Genomic DNA, 18,457 nt, shown 5'->3' with positions numbered 1-18,457 from the left:
GTCAGTTCTAGATACTTTCTAGAATGGAACTTACCATGTGACTTGGGACCATGCAAGTCAGCAAGCATAATTTTATGGATTGAGGGCACCCCTCGGGATTTTAGGTATTCAGGATTTCATTTTAAAAAGTTTAAATTTCCTAGTCTTCTACTTAAACTGATTCACCATTCTGAGTCTGCAGGTGGCCTGAAACAGCCAGGAGAAGTGAACTTCAGTCTCTCTTCAGTGAGAAGAGAGACTGAAGTTCTTTGTGAAGCCTCCAGATTTTGATCAAATTAAATCATGCAGTGCAGAGACAATTGCCCATGACGCCAGCGCTCTCTCTCAGGGCATGTAGGATGAAGGCAGGGGAAGACACTGCAATGAGTCTGGAAGGCTAGAAGAGGGAAGCTTACCCTCTGGAATAAGTACCAAATTAGTGTATCCTTTTCCCTGCCCCCACTGAAGGAGCCCTCCTGTTTTCCCATAACAGCACTCTACTCAAGCTTCTAAAATCCCACCAGTAAACCCTCGGCCAAAGTTGACACCCACAAATAACCAACCTGAGTTTTGGATAGGACTGGATGAGATGCCGTCTGCACTTGCCATTGACATTACTTCAGAGCTAGATGCCCTCCCCTCAATAAGACATGATCACACTGCTCTACAACCTTCCCCACCCTTGTCAGGTGGGGGAAACGAGATCAAACCAGGCAACAAAACCTGATCTGTATGTACACAATACTGGCTACAGAGCAAAAAGACCAGCCATTAGTCACGATTATTAAAACAGATATTTTCAACTGTCTTTTGAAGTAAGTAAATTGTAGGGTTGCAATCATTACATACGTCTTATGAAATGTACTGTAGGATCCCGTTAATCATGGAACAGTTACCCGAGTATTCAAGAACACTCAGGACCTTACTCTGCACTTTCGCTTCAGACCAATTTCTGTTTTTACCTCTACAATAGCAAGCTAGACAAGATGCCACAGATCTTTGAGTGATGGAAGTCTGCAGATTCTGAGTCCTTGCATATTTCCAGCACCTTAGAACTAGTATTTAACACTAAAGCATTCTACATTGGCTTATCTACTGCAGAAGAGTTACCTGTGCAATTGCCCATTTTACCATGGGACCACATGCTAAGGATGCTCTGTTTACGATTTCGTAATTGTAACTTGGATTTGACATGTAATTCTTCTTCATCTTTTCCCAGATGGAATCACTGCAAAAGAAGAGTTATGTTTGACACAGCATGTATGCAAGTGTTGAGACTGTCAGCGCAGAATTACTGAAAGGAAGTTGCCCCTTTATTACAGTAGATAAACTAAAACCAGTACCATAGATCTTCAGTATTAAAGTTGTCAATGAAAAGCTGCTGCTGAAATTATATCTGAGAATAACTGGTCTGATCTTTTTCCAGTCATGTGTCTCCTCACCAAACAAGAGACAGATTGATTCTAAAACCAGTTTTACTGCAGCAGGAGGGCTGGCCATTGCTCTTACTCAACAAGATGCTGCTTCCTTATAGAGCTCACAGCTATTAAGAGAACAAAAAAAGTATTCAGCATGCAACAATCAGCGATTTAAGGCTACTGCTGGGAAATAAAGAAATTTAAGTTCAATTACTGGGAACAGCCTATATCCCAGTGCTCTGATGGCAGTATGTGCTACTCAGACTAAACTTTAAAATTTATTTTAAGAGCAAAATTTAGCCCTGAGATGCACATCTGCTCCCTGATATATCATCTTCATGAATATATGACAAAGTTTGATATTTTGTTCACTGCATAAAAGGTGATAGGTTTCAGAGTAGCAGCCATGTTAGTCTGTATTCGCAAAAAGAAAAGGAGTACTTGTGACACCAAATGCATCCGATGAAGTGAGCTGTAGCTCACGAAAGCTTATGCTCTAATAAATTTGTTAGTCTCTAAGGTGCCACAAGTACTCCTTTTCTTTTTGCATAAAAGGTGGAGATTCTGCATATGCATTGAGATGAATTCTGCTTTTTGTGAGGTAGAAACCAAACCCTATCACCACCAATTGTGACTACTAGCTAAAATTTCTATTGTGGAAACCTTGTGAACAATTTCGTTCTATTCCCAGCAGTACCTCGGTACCTGCAATTATTCACCTGATCTCCTCAGCAGAAAAGTTTACAATAGTTGGAATGAAGTTTTCCCTCATAATGATGGAACGTATCTGTTTCCAGTCAGTTGTACTTTCACCCAATAGTAGACAGATGGACTCTAGTGCTAGCTTCACTGCTGCAGGTGGGTTGGCCATAGAACGGACTTCTACCAGATGCTGCTTCTTTATTGATTTTACAGCTAATCACCGTGGTCAAGCCAGATCAAGCAGTGGAAAGGAAGGGCATTGATTGGGGAGAAATAGGAAGAAAAGACAGCAAAATAGTAAGATAGGAATTAGCAAATCTTAAGTGAGATTTTTAAGCTTCAGGTCATATCTAAAACGAATTAAACCTCTCTTGTAAAAACCAAATGCTTTCCACATTTTGAAAACTCTCCACCAGTATTCTCATTTGAGTGAGAGCAAGCTGAACTATTAGAAGCCTCCAAGCACTACTACAAGAGCAAGAGTTTGCACCTGGCAGCTATGTTGAGTTCAAAAGTAAAGGAGCCTAAAAACAAGGCTATGCCTCTACAGTGAGTGACTCTATACCTAAGCAAATAGTGAGTTAGAAGTCCCTCCTCTTACACAACCCACTGATAAGCCATTGTAACTAACTCTTGAGTAAATAAGTTGTAGGCAGTATTTCCATTCAGGATAATTCCTAGTGTTTGTTAACCTACTCCTGTTTCAGGAGTTCCTATTCTAATGTGGCCTGATATACTGAAAGATAGAAAGTAAGTAAGTCTAGCAAAGCTTGACAAAAAACACTGAACCATTAACACGCTTTATTGCTCAAAGTTTAATAAAAAATACTGCTTAGAATCCAAGTCTACAGTAGCAATAATGGGAAGTTTAGAAGCTCAGTAGTGCTAGTGAACTATTTTATTTCTACTGCTTCCACACTAAAGATTAAGATACTGCTGATAAAGGGAAGGACCCAAAAGTTCACTGAAGCAAATGGAAGTACTCCCATTGACTTCAAGAGCCTTTGGATCAGCTCAAAACCCATAAAGGAAGGCATGCTGTAGTTATCTGTCAGCGTTGACTTACCATTCTGAGCTTCAATGACAGCAGGCTCAACTTTGTCTAGATCCTCCTTCACACTCATTTGCTTATCTGCAATTACTGCTTGCTGTTTGTGCAGCTGCTCTTGAATGTCTTGGCTCATAACCTACAAAAAAGATTGTGCAACCTGTAATATATTATTTCAAAATATAATGCACACATACAAAAGGTAAAGAAAGCTTTGATTTCACCTTTTTCTTCTCAGCTTCTTGCTGATCCTTCACCATTTTTTTCAGCTTGTCATTAGCTGCTGCATTCTTTTTTTCCAACTCCTGGCTCTTTATTCTCAAGTCCCTATGCAGTTCTTCCACCTGTCACGAATTGTAAGATTAGAGTCTACACAGACTAAGCTCAGTTTTAAAATGTTTTAATAGCTCTAATTTTATTTTAAAAAGCAAAGTTTAAAGGCATGTACCTGGTCAACAGTTTCCTTGATCTTTCGAAGACCAACATTCAAATGCATCTGCTGTTCCTCCAGCTCACTCCTTTTCTCATTGAACAAGTTGGCATAATGGTTGATGAAGTCCAAGTAGTGACGTGGTGTGATGGCCATAGTTCTGCCTCCCCGTTTTGCTAGACGAGCATTAGCCTTTCCAAAGGAAAAGGATTTTGTCAAAAGTTAGTATATGTAAAAGATTAGGATTATAGAATATCTAGATTTTTTTAAACTCAAAAAACTGTCACAGGGCAACGTTGTTGTACTGAACTTGTGTCAGTTCACTAGAACATGGCATTAGAGATCTGAGTAGCATGGCAGAACACACCTGATGAAGGGTCTGATGAACAAATACACAGCTATTTACAATAGCTTCCCTATGTGATGGCGGTTGTGGTAACTTGTCGTATACAACTGGCATATAGTCTGGCACAATGTAGTTTGGCTTTTCAAGATCCATTTTGCTTGTAAACTCTTTGCCAACTTGGTACAGTGCTTCAGTTGACCAGTCTCCAAACCAGTTCAAGACACACCTGCAGACAGGACAAGATATATTAAAACTTCCAAAATTTTTTTCAAGAGGGTATTAATATTCTTAATTAAAAAAAAAAAAAAAAAGACAGACCTGAAGTTGTAGGTTAGTTCCCAAACAGAGTAAATAAGTTACCTGCTGAAGAGAGATGGAGAAGTAGCTGCTCTGTCCTTCAGGCCCTCAGAAGATGGGTTCATGGTGAACACAACATGGAGATTGCGAATAACTTGACTGGTGAACCATTTGTACAATTCTTCATGGGAATCTAGCATTAAGCCTTCTTTCTGTGCTCCTTCTTTACATTGAGTCATAAGGGTGGCATATTCATCTCCTTCAAAGAGACCAAGAACCTAATCCAGGAAATAAGTTTTTTTTTCTTAAAGGCTTGATTTTCCCTGCATAACTGCTACTTTATACAGATTTACTCAAGTTACCTCTCCATTGGCCAGAAGAGTATTCATTCTCTCCAGGAATCCAGAATCCAGTACATTTGACTCATCCATTATAAACGCTATTTTCTCATTCTTGCAGCCAGAGCGTCTTAAGACCGTTCTCAGATCTTCATCAAAGTCTTCACCTGTGTATTTTCTATGAACCTATAAAGATTTAACAATAGTTACTGATTTTTAGCCCTTATCCTTCCTCACAATGACTTATGTTTATACATTTATCTTACCAAATATAGAATATATGTAAGACAACTGCAAGCTTTAACAGTCAGTTTTTTTTGTTGAGTGATTGAACTAAACCAACCTTTATTTGGTAAACACTTAAACCATTCATCCAAGCCACAAATCGTGAGAGAGTAGTTTTCCCTGCTCCACTAACTCCAATGAGAAGCAAGTGACCCTGAGGCTGGCGGAAGATTCTGAAAGAGAGTGGTACTTCAAGTAAATTTATTGCTTGATAAATTGTGAATTAGCCACCACATTTCCAAACCTCCTTTCCTCGCAAACTTAACCTGTAAAATATATATATATTTTTTAAACACACTACTGTGACTGGTTCAGGGGCACACTGAAGTAACTTTTGGCAGTATTTCTCAGTCTGCTGCTACAATGCCCCCTTTACAGAATGCCTCTCCCAAGTAGAACACCAGAACAAACTGGTGCTCCATTCTGGACTCGTCTGAATACAGATTTGTTTTATAATTCAAACTAGACAAACCCAGGAGTTGGAAATTCAGCTTACCGGTCAATTCTTAGCACATGATCCAAAACTTCATTGAACAGCACTAGTGGCACATCAAGTTCTTCTTCATAAAAGACTTTCAGCCTGGCTTTTACATAGTCTCTCAGCTCTTCCTGATCCACTGGGATATAATCCTAGAATGAGAAGGCCAATATGTAAGCAAGAGAGCTAACCATCTAGAATTTAAGATTAAAGGGAGAGATTATCCAGGACAGAGGGGTCAGCAGGGGGAGAAAGGGGATGGAGTGACGAATTCCCAACTCAAGAATTGAGGAGGATAGTCACAGGGACTCACTCAGACTCTGATGTAGCATGTGCCACAGGCAGGGCCTGCAATGTTTCATGCCACAGCAGCAGTGCTGCCCAGAATTTCTGCAGGCATCTGGGAACTGGCTTGCATGATTTAAACAACCCACTAAGGCCCAAAGCTACCTTAAGTCCCCACCCCACTCCCCTTGGCTATGAGTTTCGTGCTGTGCCTCTTAGCAGCGCAGTTCAGACCTTCACCTTAAGTTGAAAAACTAGTTTCCATACCAGCTCAGGTGCTGCACTAAAATCTGATGCATTTTCTATTTCTGCATCATGTCCACAGCGCCACTGTAATGTAAGGCATTTAAAAGGATTGACTACTTAAAGAGGCAATATAAGTCAGCATATTTCATAAGTGCCAGAAAATTCCCAGGTAGATAGGTATTTGTGCTCCTCCTTGGCACTTTTACCACCACTGCAAACTCCTGATTTGAACACACATATGGCTCAACTGGTTTGAGTTATGTTATCTAATACACAGGGTGCATGTATGTTAAGTGCATTTTCATAAGTCTGAACAGACAGGACAGGCATTTAGTCAGCAGATTTATGAATACCTGCTTGGACACTGAAAAGCAAACCCTAAAATGTTCAGACCAACAAACTTTACAACCACATATTAGCATTACACAATTGTTTCTTGAAGTCAGTTGCAACAGTTGAGGTCATATAAAGGATTGGTGGTGGGGGGGGAAGGGTGTCCAAGGCCATGAACAGTTTATTGATCAGACGCTATTGTTTGTTATGAGACGACTATAGGCATTTATTGTTCTGAAAGCATACAGCTTGAGACAAGATTGAGTATGCTTGTACTCCACAATCATACCACCTTGGGTCATACCTCAGATCAAGCAACACAATGATCTAACACCACTTGGGAGACCCAGGATGCTAGGAAATGAAGCTTGTGACTCAATGGGTGGCACTGCTCCTTTAAGTCATTCATTAGCCAGTGTGGTTTACAGACACCATTGGCTTATTTGTTAAATAAACCAAAAAGACAACCTACTTCTCCTAACTGCACTAGTCCATGACCCCAGGATACCTTTCTGCAATTGTTACCCTTGGTATTCTAGATGTGTCCCTGTTTGGGTATATGCTCTGCCTTCAAATTCACAGTTCTACTCCCCGGTACCCAGATAGATTCTGCTATGTGCTGGATACCCATCATGGCATGCTGCATCAAGTGTGTTTGCTTACCAACTCCAAATGGTTAGCAATCCTTATTGTCAAAGGTAAACTCTATCTTAGCATGGACTGTGTTTAGCACACTAGAAGGAGTCCTGCCTAAGAGAAGTGGTGGGCAAAGATTCATTCTCTTAATAGGATACTTAGTGTCTGCAACGGTCAATGGCAAGGCTTTGACTGAGATATCCCTCTTTACCTTTGACAACCAATTGCTGTACAAGATGGGTCTGCTCATAGCTTTCTCTTTGTCTATGTTGGGGAAATGTTTCAGAGCTACCATATCAATGTTTTCATCAGTCCAACGTCTCTCCTCATCTTCCACAAGTCTAGTTAGAGAGAAAGACAGTTACAAGCAAGCATGCAACACCTATTAAAGACAGATATACATGAAGTATTATAAATATCAAGTTAAGGCAAAGGGTAATACTATTAGAACTGACCCATATTTACATCTACTTGCAACTACTTAGCAATCCAACAGACACTTCTCTTGCCCTGAGCTTAGAGAGGACTAGATTTCAAATCCACAAAAGGAATTACTCCTCATATATAATAAGCCTTTGAAGGTGGCACTTATTTTATGAACTTAAACATTTGTTCATTTCTACAGCACGCGCAATTTCAATTTGACAAATCTTGAAGACGTGAGAAGGGAGCAAGGGTGAAAAGCCTTTTTCAGTGTAATCGTAACAATTTAAGGACCAATTTGGTAAAACAATCCCTCAATCTCAAATGCAACAATTAAAGAAAGGGGACTACTGAGAAAAGGCCAAGCCTTTTCAAACTATTTGTTTTTACCACCTTTAAATTTGAGGTGAACTATAATCCTGTGGTCTTCGTAGGCAGTCTGTACTTCACCTCACAAACCTGCCCATTACAACAGTTTTGTGCTACAAGCAGATAAATGAATGAGCCAACAGTTTGAAGTTGAAATTACTAACCCCCCGCCAACCCCCCCAAAAAAGAGTTTGGCATTTGAACTACTTGAGAATTCTGCCCAGCTGAGCCCTTGTAAGTGTTTATACTTAATATATCTAAAAGAGCAATCTGGAATCAAATTAGAATTCATCTTGGGCCTCAATATATTTTAAAGGAAAGTCTCTGGAAAGACTTGAGAAAAAGATCAATTTGTACTTTTAATACTATTTCCATAGTTTCTTTACCTGTCTTGGAAGAGACGCAAGGCTTCATGTGCCCAAATTCTAATAAGGCCTTCAACAGGTAAGGTTTCTAATGGTCTTAAGGCTTCAAAGATACCTCTCACCCATCGAGTCATTTCACGAGGTGAATAGATGTAGTGTGGTTGTGTGTCCTGGGTGAACCTTTCCTAAAAATTCAAAACACAGGGTATAGTAACTAATGGGATAAAGTTGTGCAACAATAATTAACATGCAAACAATGCTTTTCATGCCCCTTCTCACAACTGCTAAATAAAAAAGGGTAAACAAGCCAAGACAAAAAGCACTGGGATTTATCTAAAGTGGCACAGTAACAAGGGAAGAGGACTAGTCAGCAGAAGTTGGGATAGTGTGTAGAGTACGTTACCTGTGACATTGTGTAGAACTCTACCATGGCAGCAGTAAGAGGTTCTGCATATGTGCGGAGCGATGGGATAAGCCTCAGCATTGCACGATTGAATGTTCCATATATCTGAGTAAGGGAAGCCGGTCCAGGATAATCCACATACACCACAGGGACGTGGCGTAAAAATCTGAAAGAAGTCCAATAGCTTAGTGTTCATATCAGGAAAGACTTCATCCAAGTCAGCTAGACTAGACCTGACCTATCTATTTTCAATATTCAAAACAACTGCCATCCTTGGTGGAGATTTCATCTCAAATTAAGCCACTAAAAGTCAAAGTAGCAGAGTCAATCACTGACTTGTACTCTGCAATATCACATCATATTGGTTCGTTTCTGATCCAAGCTGCTTGTTTCATTGGGTAAAAATAACTATTAATTTCACAACAGCATTCTCAGCCTCTGGAGTAATGTTCAGCACTCACATTAGCCACCACCGTGTTGGCTAAAACAAAGTCCTCTTTGAAGTACAGGGATGTGAGTGGAGTACAGTCTGTGTTGCTCAGAGAATTGAAGGCCAGAAAAAAAACTAGTCTAACCTCCCATATAACACAAGCAGTAGAACTTGCCCAAAATAATTCCCAGGCCATCTTTTAGAAAAAAATGCTATCATCTCGATTTAAAAATTGTGAATGATGCAGAATCCACATTCCGGTAAGTTATTCCAATGGGTAATTACTCTCACCGTTAAAAGTGTATGCCTTGTTTCCAGTCTGAATTTGTCTAGCTTCAGTCTAGCAAAGAAGGGTATAACATGATCCAGTGGCTGGAAGCTGAAGAGCCCATTATGAAATATTTGTTCCCTATGTAGGTACTTACAGACCAATCAAGTCCCTCCTTAACCTATTCTTTGTTAAGCTAAACAGCTTGAGCATTCCGAGTCCATCATTATAAAAGCAGGTTTTCTAATCTTTTATCATTCTTATGGCTCCTCCCTGAACTCTCTTCAATTTGTCCACATCTTTCTTGAATTGTGGGCACCTCAACTGGACACAGATTCCAGCAGTGGTCACAGTGCCAAATACAGAGATCAAATAAGCCTCTTCATCCTGAAAGGGGCTTGGGGATCATGGTAGATAATCTGTTGAACTTGAGCTCCCCGCTGAACATGTAACACTGGCCAAAAGAGCTAGAGGCAATCCTGGGATGCTTAAATGGGGATCACATATAGGAAGAAAGAGTACCCCAACCTGTCAGTATGGCCAACATTCTTTGTTCCAAGATGTATGTATTTACACTTAGCTTTATTAAAATGCATATTAACTGCTTTGCCCAGTTTACCAAGTGACACAGATTGCTGTGAATCAGTGACCTGTCCTAGTCATTATTAAACATCCTCCCATTTTGGGGTCCTTTGCAAACAAACAAACAAACAAAGTCAGTGATCATTTTGTTCTCTTCCAGGTAACTGATAAAGACATTAAATATCATATGGTCAAGAACCAGTCCCTGTGCAACCCTACTGGAAACAAGCCCACTCAATAATGGCTCCCCATTAACAGTTACATTTTGAGACTTATCAGCTAGCCAGTTTTTAATCCATTTAATGTGTACCATGTAACTTTTATATCATTCTAGTTTTGTGTGTGTTTTTTTAAATCAAATTGTTGTGCAATACCAAGTCAAATGCCTTACCTAAGTGAGTATATTAACACTATTACCTTTATCAGCTAAATTTGCAATCTCATCAAAAACAAAATAAAATTAGTTTGACAAGATCTATTCTCCATAAACCCATGTTGATTTCTATTAGTTACATTGCCCTCTTTTATAGTTGTTTAACAATCAAGTCCTGTATCAGCCACTCCATTATTTTGGCCGAGATCTAGGTCATCCCATTTACCCTTTTTAAAAACTGGCATTTTAACAGCTTTCTTCCAGTCTTCGGAACTTCCAGTGCTCCAAGACTTATTGAAGGTCAACAGGAGCCTGGACTGTTAATGAGCAGCTCATTTGGATGCAAGGTATTTTTAAAACAATATTTGACGCTACAAAAACTGGATTCCAGTATTAGAATGTAAAGGCATCAGATACTCCATTTTGCAGATCAGTACTATAGTTTTAGTAGCTTCAGAATAGTATTTACCTATGTGAAAGTGGTTTCCTTCCAGGATCGGTAGGGGGGTTACAAGCTCCAACAAACTGAATCCTCTCTAATTTCACCCAGGTCTGATCCGATGTACGGTAGAAGCCTCCATGTTCCACCATCTGAATGAGCGAATTGTTTTAATATAAGAAAGTTTCCCTAATAGCATAATAGTAGAATCCTTAGTTTCACAACAAAACAAACCTGTCTAATGAAGGATATGACTCTCTGCGTGCCATACTTATCCATATCTGGCAAGTTGATTTCGTCACAGAACAGCACCAGCCACTTTCCTAGCTGCTCAGGAGCCAGCACCACTCCATTAGGTGTACGCCTGTACTCACAGTAATGATCAAACGTTTTCAAAAGTAGCTCTGGGGTAGTAGCACTAGAGAAGTTAAGTCCAACCACCTTTAAAAAAAAAAAAAGGGGGGGGGTGAAAAAGTGGTAAGACATTAGATACGTTTTAATAGCTTGAAGTCTTAGAAATAATGGCCTGTAATGGGATGTTAGATGGGGTGGCATCTGAGTTACCCAGGAAAGAATTTTCTGTAGTATCTGGCTGGTGAATCTTGCCCATATGCTCAGGGTTTAGCTGATCGCCATATTTGGGGTTGGGAAGGAATTTTCCTCCAGGGCAGATTCATAGAATAGAGTATCAGGGTTGGAAGGGACCTCAGGAGGTCATCTAGTCCAACCCCCTGCTCAAAGCAGGACCAATCCCCAATTTTTACCCCAGATCCCTAAATGACCCTGTCAAAGATTGAACTCACAACCCTGGGTTTAGCAGACCAATGCTCAAACCACTGAGCTATCCCCTGGAGGTTTTTAGTCTTCCTCTGTAGCATGGGGCACGGGTCACTTGCTGGAGGATTCTCTGCTCCTTGAAGTCTTTAAACCACGATTTGAGGACTTCAATAGCTCAGACATAGGTGAGAGGTTTTTCGCAGGAGTGAGTGGGTGAGATTCTGTGGCCTGCGTTGTGCAGGAGGTTAGACTAGATGATCATAATGGTCCCTTCTGACCTTAATATCTATGAATCTATAACCAAAGTTTCAATAGATTATCATTCCTCAGTAACAAATATATGTTACAACTTGGCCTTCAGATTGAAAATATATGCTGTATGTTGACTAGATACTGATCGCTGGATGCTGTTTACACAAGTATTTGGGTCACTACAGATATGTAAAATTCCTTATAGACTTTGCCATCAAAATCTGTTATGTGCCAGTTGTACCCACTTGTTATACATACTGTCTCTCATCACTGTTAACAGGTTTAAAGACTCATACCTAGACGGAACAACTACCTGAACTCAAAATACTTTTGATTTAATACCGAAGTGAAACAAAGCCAGTACTACTGGTGCTAGTTAGAAAGGAAGAACAGATGGCCTTGAAGTTAAGGGACTCCTGGAGTTAGGAAGAGTTGATCTGCCTGGTGACTATGGGGAAGTTACTGATTTCTGCTTGTTTCCACTCCCATTTTATAGATTAAAACACTCTGTGAGGTAGAGAAACAAAGATACATTCAGTTAGTTGGGCAAGAGCTCTGATACAATGCAGCTTTTGCCACGCAAGTAGAGAGGTGTTGCTGTAATCACTAGAGTGAACCTTGTAGGCAGCTTCTACTTGTTATAAAATTTGCTATTATTCAATAACCCACATATAAAACAGAATAGTTACCTCCATATCAGGGAGGGCTCTGAGAGCACTAAAAAGGGTCATAGTCTTTCCAGAACCCGGTGGGCCACAGAGCACTAGGGGTTTGTGTTCTGCTAGCCAAGTATACAGCAAAGCTTCATGGCGGACGGTATCTAGGGTTGGTACTACAACATCAGGAGCAGCAACCTTGTGTGTCTCAACTTCAATCTGAGGAACCTTGGACTGCCATGGGACCCATTCACCTGTAATCGACACCTAGGTGAACAGAAATACAGCTAATCAACAAATTTAGGAGACAGATGTGTTCCAATGGGGTTCTCATCACAACCCCAGCTTATTTTACACAACTTCATGCTTTAATCTGTGAACTCACTTAGGCTTTTAACACCTGCAAATTTAATGCTGTGGAACTAGTTTAGAAGCAGCCTGGATTACACAGTACATTATGTACCAACTGAGGGGAGAAAGAAAAAAAAAATCAAATGTAGAGTGGCTTGCCTTCAGCTAATTTGTGAGATACTGATTTACTCCCATTGAGAGAGCTTAATTTAGAAATAGTGTCATTCTGGTTTTGTTTCCTTACAAATTAGGTTTTCAACCTATACAAAGTACAAGAGGCTATTACCTCATAATCAATTATGGGTATGTTGGGTGCTGTGGGCAATGGTACAGTGGTGATTCTCCTAATGTATTCTCCCAGCTCTGCTCTCATTTTCAGACAGCTGTCTCCAGAGAGCGACCACAGTATTGCGTAGACCAGGTATCTCTGATGGAAGACAAGAGAAAGATTAGTCCACACCAATGCAAAAAAGTATTACTTGTGTTGGAAGGACAGCGGAAGAAAATACAAGGAGACTATTCAAAGAGTCTGGTAACTGTGTTCATCTTTAGGCTTTCAGATCACTTTGCTGCAGTATTTTCTTTACCTGGATATAACGCTCCAGTTGCTCTATCTGCATAGGGAAATCGGGATGGTTTGCATTGTACTGGGCTACATTGCGGCAAGCCTGATGCAACATAGAGAACAATGAACCAAGACAGCGCAAGCGAGTGAGGTCCATGATATGTTCCAACTTGAAAGCATGTTCAAGAGCTTTAGTCACCAGTCCATTAGATGTGAAATAGGGCTGCATAATTGTTGCTGCATCTCTTTGAATCTGTTGGTAAAGACATTAGCATTGTTCAAGGAACTTGGTTTGTAGTCTTAAGTCATAACACTAGATTTTAAAATAAGTTTGTCTATAGCATGGGTTCAAAATGTCATGCGTGTTGTATTCCCCAATTAAAGTAAGTTATATTTTGTTAACTCAATCTCTATTTATATTCAGTAGAGCAGGTAAGAAGCTTTCAAGGCACTTCCTACTTTTAGTGAGACTGATGTCAGTTCACAGTATTACAATCCATTCCAAGTTATACCTGCAACATTGGAGAAGCTGCTTCTTCACCTTCATCTTCTTTGCCCTTTCGCCTGCGCTGAGCTTCCTCTTCACCTTCATCCAGAGGGATGCTTCGTAGTCTGGCCAAGAAGTTATTGAATATCATGTCAGTGCTTAGAACATCTTCACTGAACCAGACCATTCCGCACCTTGACACTGTGGTCAGAGTAGCATATTTCAGATCCTGTACCTCAAACATGATACGCACCTAGAGAAAGTGCAGACATTTAAGAGAAGTTAGATTACAGTAACTCCTCACTTAACATCGTCCTGCTTAACATCTCGTTGTTAAGCCACTGATCTGTTAGAGAACATGCTTGCTTAAAGTTGCACAATGCTCTCTTATAACGTTGTTTGGCAGCCGCCTGCTTTGTCCACTGCTTGGAGAAAGAGCAGCCCATTGGAGCTAGCTGGTGGGGGATAGGAACCAAGTTGGACCAACAGCCCCCCACATCAGCTCCCCTAAGTTGTCTGTCTGTCTGTCACACACATGCATCCCTTTGGAAAGTGGAGGGAGTGGTGCACTCCAGTGAAATAGCATGTGTTCATCACGTTCAGTTCCCACAAGGAATGTTTGCAGCCACTGCCATGCTGTGTCTCCTCCCTCTGTTCATGCTCCCTTGTAGAGTGTGAGGCTACATTAACAACGTGTTAACCCTTGAGAGCTCAGCTGAGTGCTAGTTCATCGATTAGCAGGAAGGCATTCCCTGAGAAATATCCCACCCTCTGACTTCACCTCAACCAAGCTTCACAAACTACAGCATTCAACTGTTTGTTTAAAAAAGTGTGTAACTGAGAGCGAGTGTGAGTGAGTTCATTCCACACACAAGTCTTGTCTGGTGGAAAAAATTTCCCTGGAACCTAGCCCCCATCTCCCACCCCCATTTGCATTAATTCTTATGGGAAAACTGGACTAACTTATCACTTCGCTTAAAGTAGCGTTTTTCAGGAATATAACTGCAACGTTAAGGAGGAGTTATTGTAAAAGCTAGGTTAACATGCTTCTCTAAACTCCTAAGAAGCCAATCGGTGTTATAAAAATTAAGTTTTGTCTTAAATATATAAAATACCTTATGAAGTTAACACCTAATTAGACATTCAGGCATGGTCTAGTATTTCCTAGTCTGGTAAGGTCAAGTTAAACCTGGTATGACAAACTCCATAACCCATATGGGTTTTTAAACAATTGTACCAGACCATTGCATAAGATCACTTTTGCTCTGATGCAATATTAACTTTACTATGCCCACCGTTTGTGTGATGAGAGCCTGTTCATGTCAGCTACCAAAAGCAGCAGAGCTATCAAATTTTCAGTAGATTAAACTATTTAGAAATGCTAAAATGTTTGTAAAAACAAAAAGAACTTTACATTTGGTGGAAGGCTGAGACGTTCTCCATTGGGCAGAGTCAGTAGTTTGTTGTCATCCAACACGGAGTTTAAGTTCTCCACCCATTCAGGATCTACATCCCCATCAAAGATGATCCACTGTCGCTTTTGCAATTCACCTCTCACATTGTCTATGATCCTAAGTTCAGGAAAGCATTTAGTGTAGGTTAAAAAACAGTAATATTCCCTTTCCTCAATCCTCCATGGAAATGACTACATCCAAGGATATCTCTAAGAGCCACTTCTTAACTTATACGCTATTAATGTTTAAGACTCACTTTCTCAGGACATGTGTAAACAATCCATCTGTCCATTCTCTGGTATTTGGATCCAAAGTACCATAGAGGTGATCTTTGCTGATTGCTTTTGGATCAATGATGTGAGCAACACCTTCTACACCCTCTAGCCTCTCCAGAGCTTTTAGCAGCACTCTCCAAGCCATGCTCTTTCCACTTCCAGAAGGACCCACCATCATCAACCCATGATTGATCTGGGTAATTTGATAGAGCTGCAGAACCTGTGACAGAACAGAATGATCTGTCATTTAAAACTTGCATTTATTAAGATTCAAACATCATAATCCGGAATCGCTTAAAGTTGAAACTTATTTTAAGTATTCTGTCTATTTGGGGAGCAGTTCTATTTGATTTCTGTATCACAGACTATGGAAAGTGTTACATGTACTTTTGCCAACTCCACATTGTGATAGTTATAAATCTTACAATGTACCTTTTCGACCCACATGCCACCAACTTCTTCTCCATCACCATATGTAAGGTACATTTCCTGACACACTTTCTTAAGCTCCTCTCGCAGGGCTGTCATTTCACCACGATGATACTGTACTCCAGGGAATACATCAGACAAGAGACTGAACAGCAGTGGGATGTCTTCTGCAACAAGTTTGGGTACCATTGTTTCACACACACTCTGGATCAAAATCTACATGGAAAAGTTCATGCTTTGATTAGACAATACAAGATAAGCAATGAATATCTGCATTAGTCATATTGGTGGAAGTATTTCAGACAGATCATGCTGAATACTCAGACTGCAGAGTATATTGGCATTTGCTAGGTTTGCATTTGGCATTCTTATTCTCTGCAAAACTTATCTGATGTTGAGTTTTGTATTTGTGCAAGACCATTTATAACAGTGCATTATGAACTTGAAGTGATGCTATACACAGAATACTTAAGCCATCGCCTAATACAGTTGCCTTATAGTTGAGGAGTGACAGCTGTACTTGCCTACATCACATTTATCTAAAGTGATGTGAACTGTAGAGGAGTTCATTCAGAATGTCTACTCAACTTGACATAATAATATCAGGACACCACTCCTTTTATTGTAAAGTTTGTAATGACCACAAACCATCAGGTGCCTCTATTTTATTGTAAGAAACACACTTCCAACAACTCAAGCACTGATTAAAACTCAAAACTGAAACCACCACTCCTGTAGCCTAAAGTACCATGACTTCAAGTAAACCTGTGAACTTAAAAATCTGTATGTTTTACCTCTTGTTCAGGTAGGTTCTCAGCTATTTCCCCTTCATCAACAACTTCACCACGCTCTTCCTTCTCCCGCTTTATCTTCTGAATCCTCTCCCTCTTCACATTTCCTGCACTAATCAGTACACTCTTCAAAGCTCTTAAGCCAAAGTCATAATGACTTTGAGAGGAGAGCTGCTCATCACACAGTCTAAGGATAAAAGATACCGGAGTCAGTCTTAGACATGCTAAGATCACAAAACTAATGTTCAACAGTAAAATGTCAAGCACGATTACTGTTCTATGTTCTTGCTATGGTAGTTTCAAACCTACCTACAGAGCCATTTTAAGTTCCAGATTTAAGTAGACAAGTGATTTTTTAATGATCTGGGCCAGACTTGTTAAAGGGACTATTACTTACTTGAAGAATGGGACAATCTTATTGGCAAGCACTTCAGCAGTACGGAAACCCTGGGAGTACAACATGACCTGGGCAATCAGCTGGCGGTCTGGCTTTGTCATCGCCAAGCTACGGAACAACTTCTTCAAGTTGTCTGGAAGATTTGATCTACCCGCATAACCAGGATTCATGGTGATGAAGATAGCCATGTCTGGGCTCACTTTAACTTGTTTATTCAGCAGCTCACAAGTAATAGGTGCGGAAGCTAAAAATAGTTCACACAAAAAGTATTTTTATAGTTACCGTTGATTTCAGACATGCAAATGAGGGCATTCTTTCAAAAGCTACACAAAAGCATTAGCAATGAAAAAATTGCATACTTTTGTCATAGTTTGGATTGCAGTGTTCTCGCAAGGCTTCCTGGATGCACTGAACCTGCTGAGAAACAGCAGAAAGCATACGCTCCTCAAGTCTGTTGAACTCATCAAAGCAGCCCCATGCACCCACTTGACAGAGCCCCACAAAGATGCGTCCCATTGCCTGTAGGGAGAGAAAAAAAAAAAAAGATAAGCTTTAGGTACACACATTATCTTGGTTATTCTTCCCTGTACACAGTGGAACTGGTGTAGACTGGACAGGATTGTGGTTACATATATAAATCCCCTATTTAATGTGTGTACATCTTTAGGCTGAGACTCTTTATGCTTTCAAGAGAAACTACCTCTCTACCCACCACTCCACTCTTCTCTACCCACTCATACCACTCTTGCTTCTCAGAGGTTTCAGTTTTTCAATACCAACTTCCATATTCTAGAATCTATAAGGCACTACTAAGCAACTTCCACTCCTCTTTAGAGAAGTCTGATACTTACCAATTCTAAAATCTCTGCAAGCACACTCCTAAACCTGCAGCAGAATTTAAAAGTAGTTCCAATGCTGCAATAGATCAGGCAGTCCATTGACATAAGGAGTATGTGCAGCAACATATCCATTAGGAGTCAGCCAGTCACACCTACTTGATTTCCACTAAAGTAGGTCTACTGCAGTTGGTCATACAATATGACTGGAGGATGGTAATGGAATACTGTAGTTTGAAAAAATTTAAAATTACCTTCCTAAAGCTTGCAGTTCAGATTTTCCCTTGTAAATTGCTGTCTAAAAACAGAGCAGGCAGCTTCTAACCCAATTCTGCTTTAGGTGGTAGTGAGGTCCAATGAAGCACAGTTAAGTAACCAGAATCTATTTTACCAGATACAGGAACAAGCTTTCAAACACGTTTTGAAATCTACAAGCTTAAATGGCATATTAATGAGATCTTAACTTAAAATGAAGAATGTTCTCATGTTAAAAGAAAGATATTATACCTGGAAGTCAAATGTTTCATCACAGTTGAAAACCAGAACAAAGCGGCCTAGCTGGTGTCCAAGGGCCTTTACAGATTCTGTTTTACCAGTACCAGCAGGACCTATTTTTAGAATGGGATAAAAGCGTTAGTCTCTTCCTAGGCACTAAACTGTCAATATTAACATCGAGAGTCTATGGGCTGGGCTACAGTACCACAGTAAGTCAGC

General features: G+C 40.2%; 2 protein-coding genes across 2 annotated transcripts in view; one reads left to right on the top strand and one right to left on the bottom strand.

The window, feature by feature from the left end:
• Positions 1–18,457, top strand: part of LOC119857571 — a 255,525-nt gene that overhangs the window by 191,913 nt on the left and 45,155 nt on the right. The window lies entirely within an intron of this gene.
• Positions 1–18,457, bottom strand: part of LOC119857563 (cytoplasmic dynein 1 heavy chain 1) — a 66,529-nt gene that overhangs the window by 20,279 nt on the left and 27,793 nt on the right. Inside the window, exons 28-53 of the mRNA XM_038406656.2 lie at positions 18,251–18,351; positions 17,267–17,426; positions 16,908–17,151; positions 16,514–16,697; positions 15,723–15,935; positions 15,272–15,510; positions 14,976–15,132; positions 13,587–13,814; positions 13,097–13,327; positions 12,796–12,936; positions 12,192–12,425; positions 10,708–10,914; positions 10,504–10,625; positions 8,382–8,547; positions 8,000–8,163; positions 7,033–7,162; positions 5,340–5,473; positions 4,902–5,016; positions 4,583–4,744; positions 4,284–4,498; positions 3,945–4,149; positions 3,596–3,769; positions 3,372–3,491; positions 3,166–3,286; positions 2,117–2,312; positions 1,090–1,207 (exon numbers count right to left, since the gene is read on the bottom strand). Coding sequence (XP_038262584.1) covers positions 1,090–1,207; positions 2,117–2,312; positions 3,166–3,286; positions 3,372–3,491; positions 3,596–3,769; positions 3,945–4,149; positions 4,284–4,498; positions 4,583–4,744; positions 4,902–5,016; positions 5,340–5,473; positions 7,033–7,162; positions 8,000–8,163; positions 8,382–8,547; positions 10,504–10,625; positions 10,708–10,914; positions 12,192–12,425; positions 12,796–12,936; positions 13,097–13,327; positions 13,587–13,814; positions 14,976–15,132; positions 15,272–15,510; positions 15,723–15,935; positions 16,514–16,697; positions 16,908–17,151; positions 17,267–17,426; positions 18,251–18,351 — 4,481 coding nt within the window. The remainder of the gene's footprint in view (positions 1–1,089; positions 1,208–2,116; positions 2,313–3,165; positions 3,287–3,371; positions 3,492–3,595; positions 3,770–3,944; positions 4,150–4,283; positions 4,499–4,582; positions 4,745–4,901; positions 5,017–5,339; positions 5,474–7,032; positions 7,163–7,999; positions 8,164–8,381; positions 8,548–10,503; positions 10,626–10,707; positions 10,915–12,191; positions 12,426–12,795; positions 12,937–13,096; positions 13,328–13,586; positions 13,815–14,975; positions 15,133–15,271; positions 15,511–15,722; positions 15,936–16,513; positions 16,698–16,907; positions 17,152–17,266; positions 17,427–18,250; positions 18,352–18,457) is intronic.

Source organism: Dermochelys coriacea, chromosome 6, assembly GCF_009764565.3.
Source record: "Dermochelys coriacea isolate rDerCor1 chromosome 6, rDerCor1.pri.v4, whole genome shotgun sequence".
NCBI lineage: Eukaryota > Metazoa > Chordata > Testudines > Dermochelyidae > Dermochelys > Dermochelys coriacea.
Note: the sequence above shows the minus strand (reverse complement) of the source record. Positions and strands in the feature narration are given on the sequence as shown.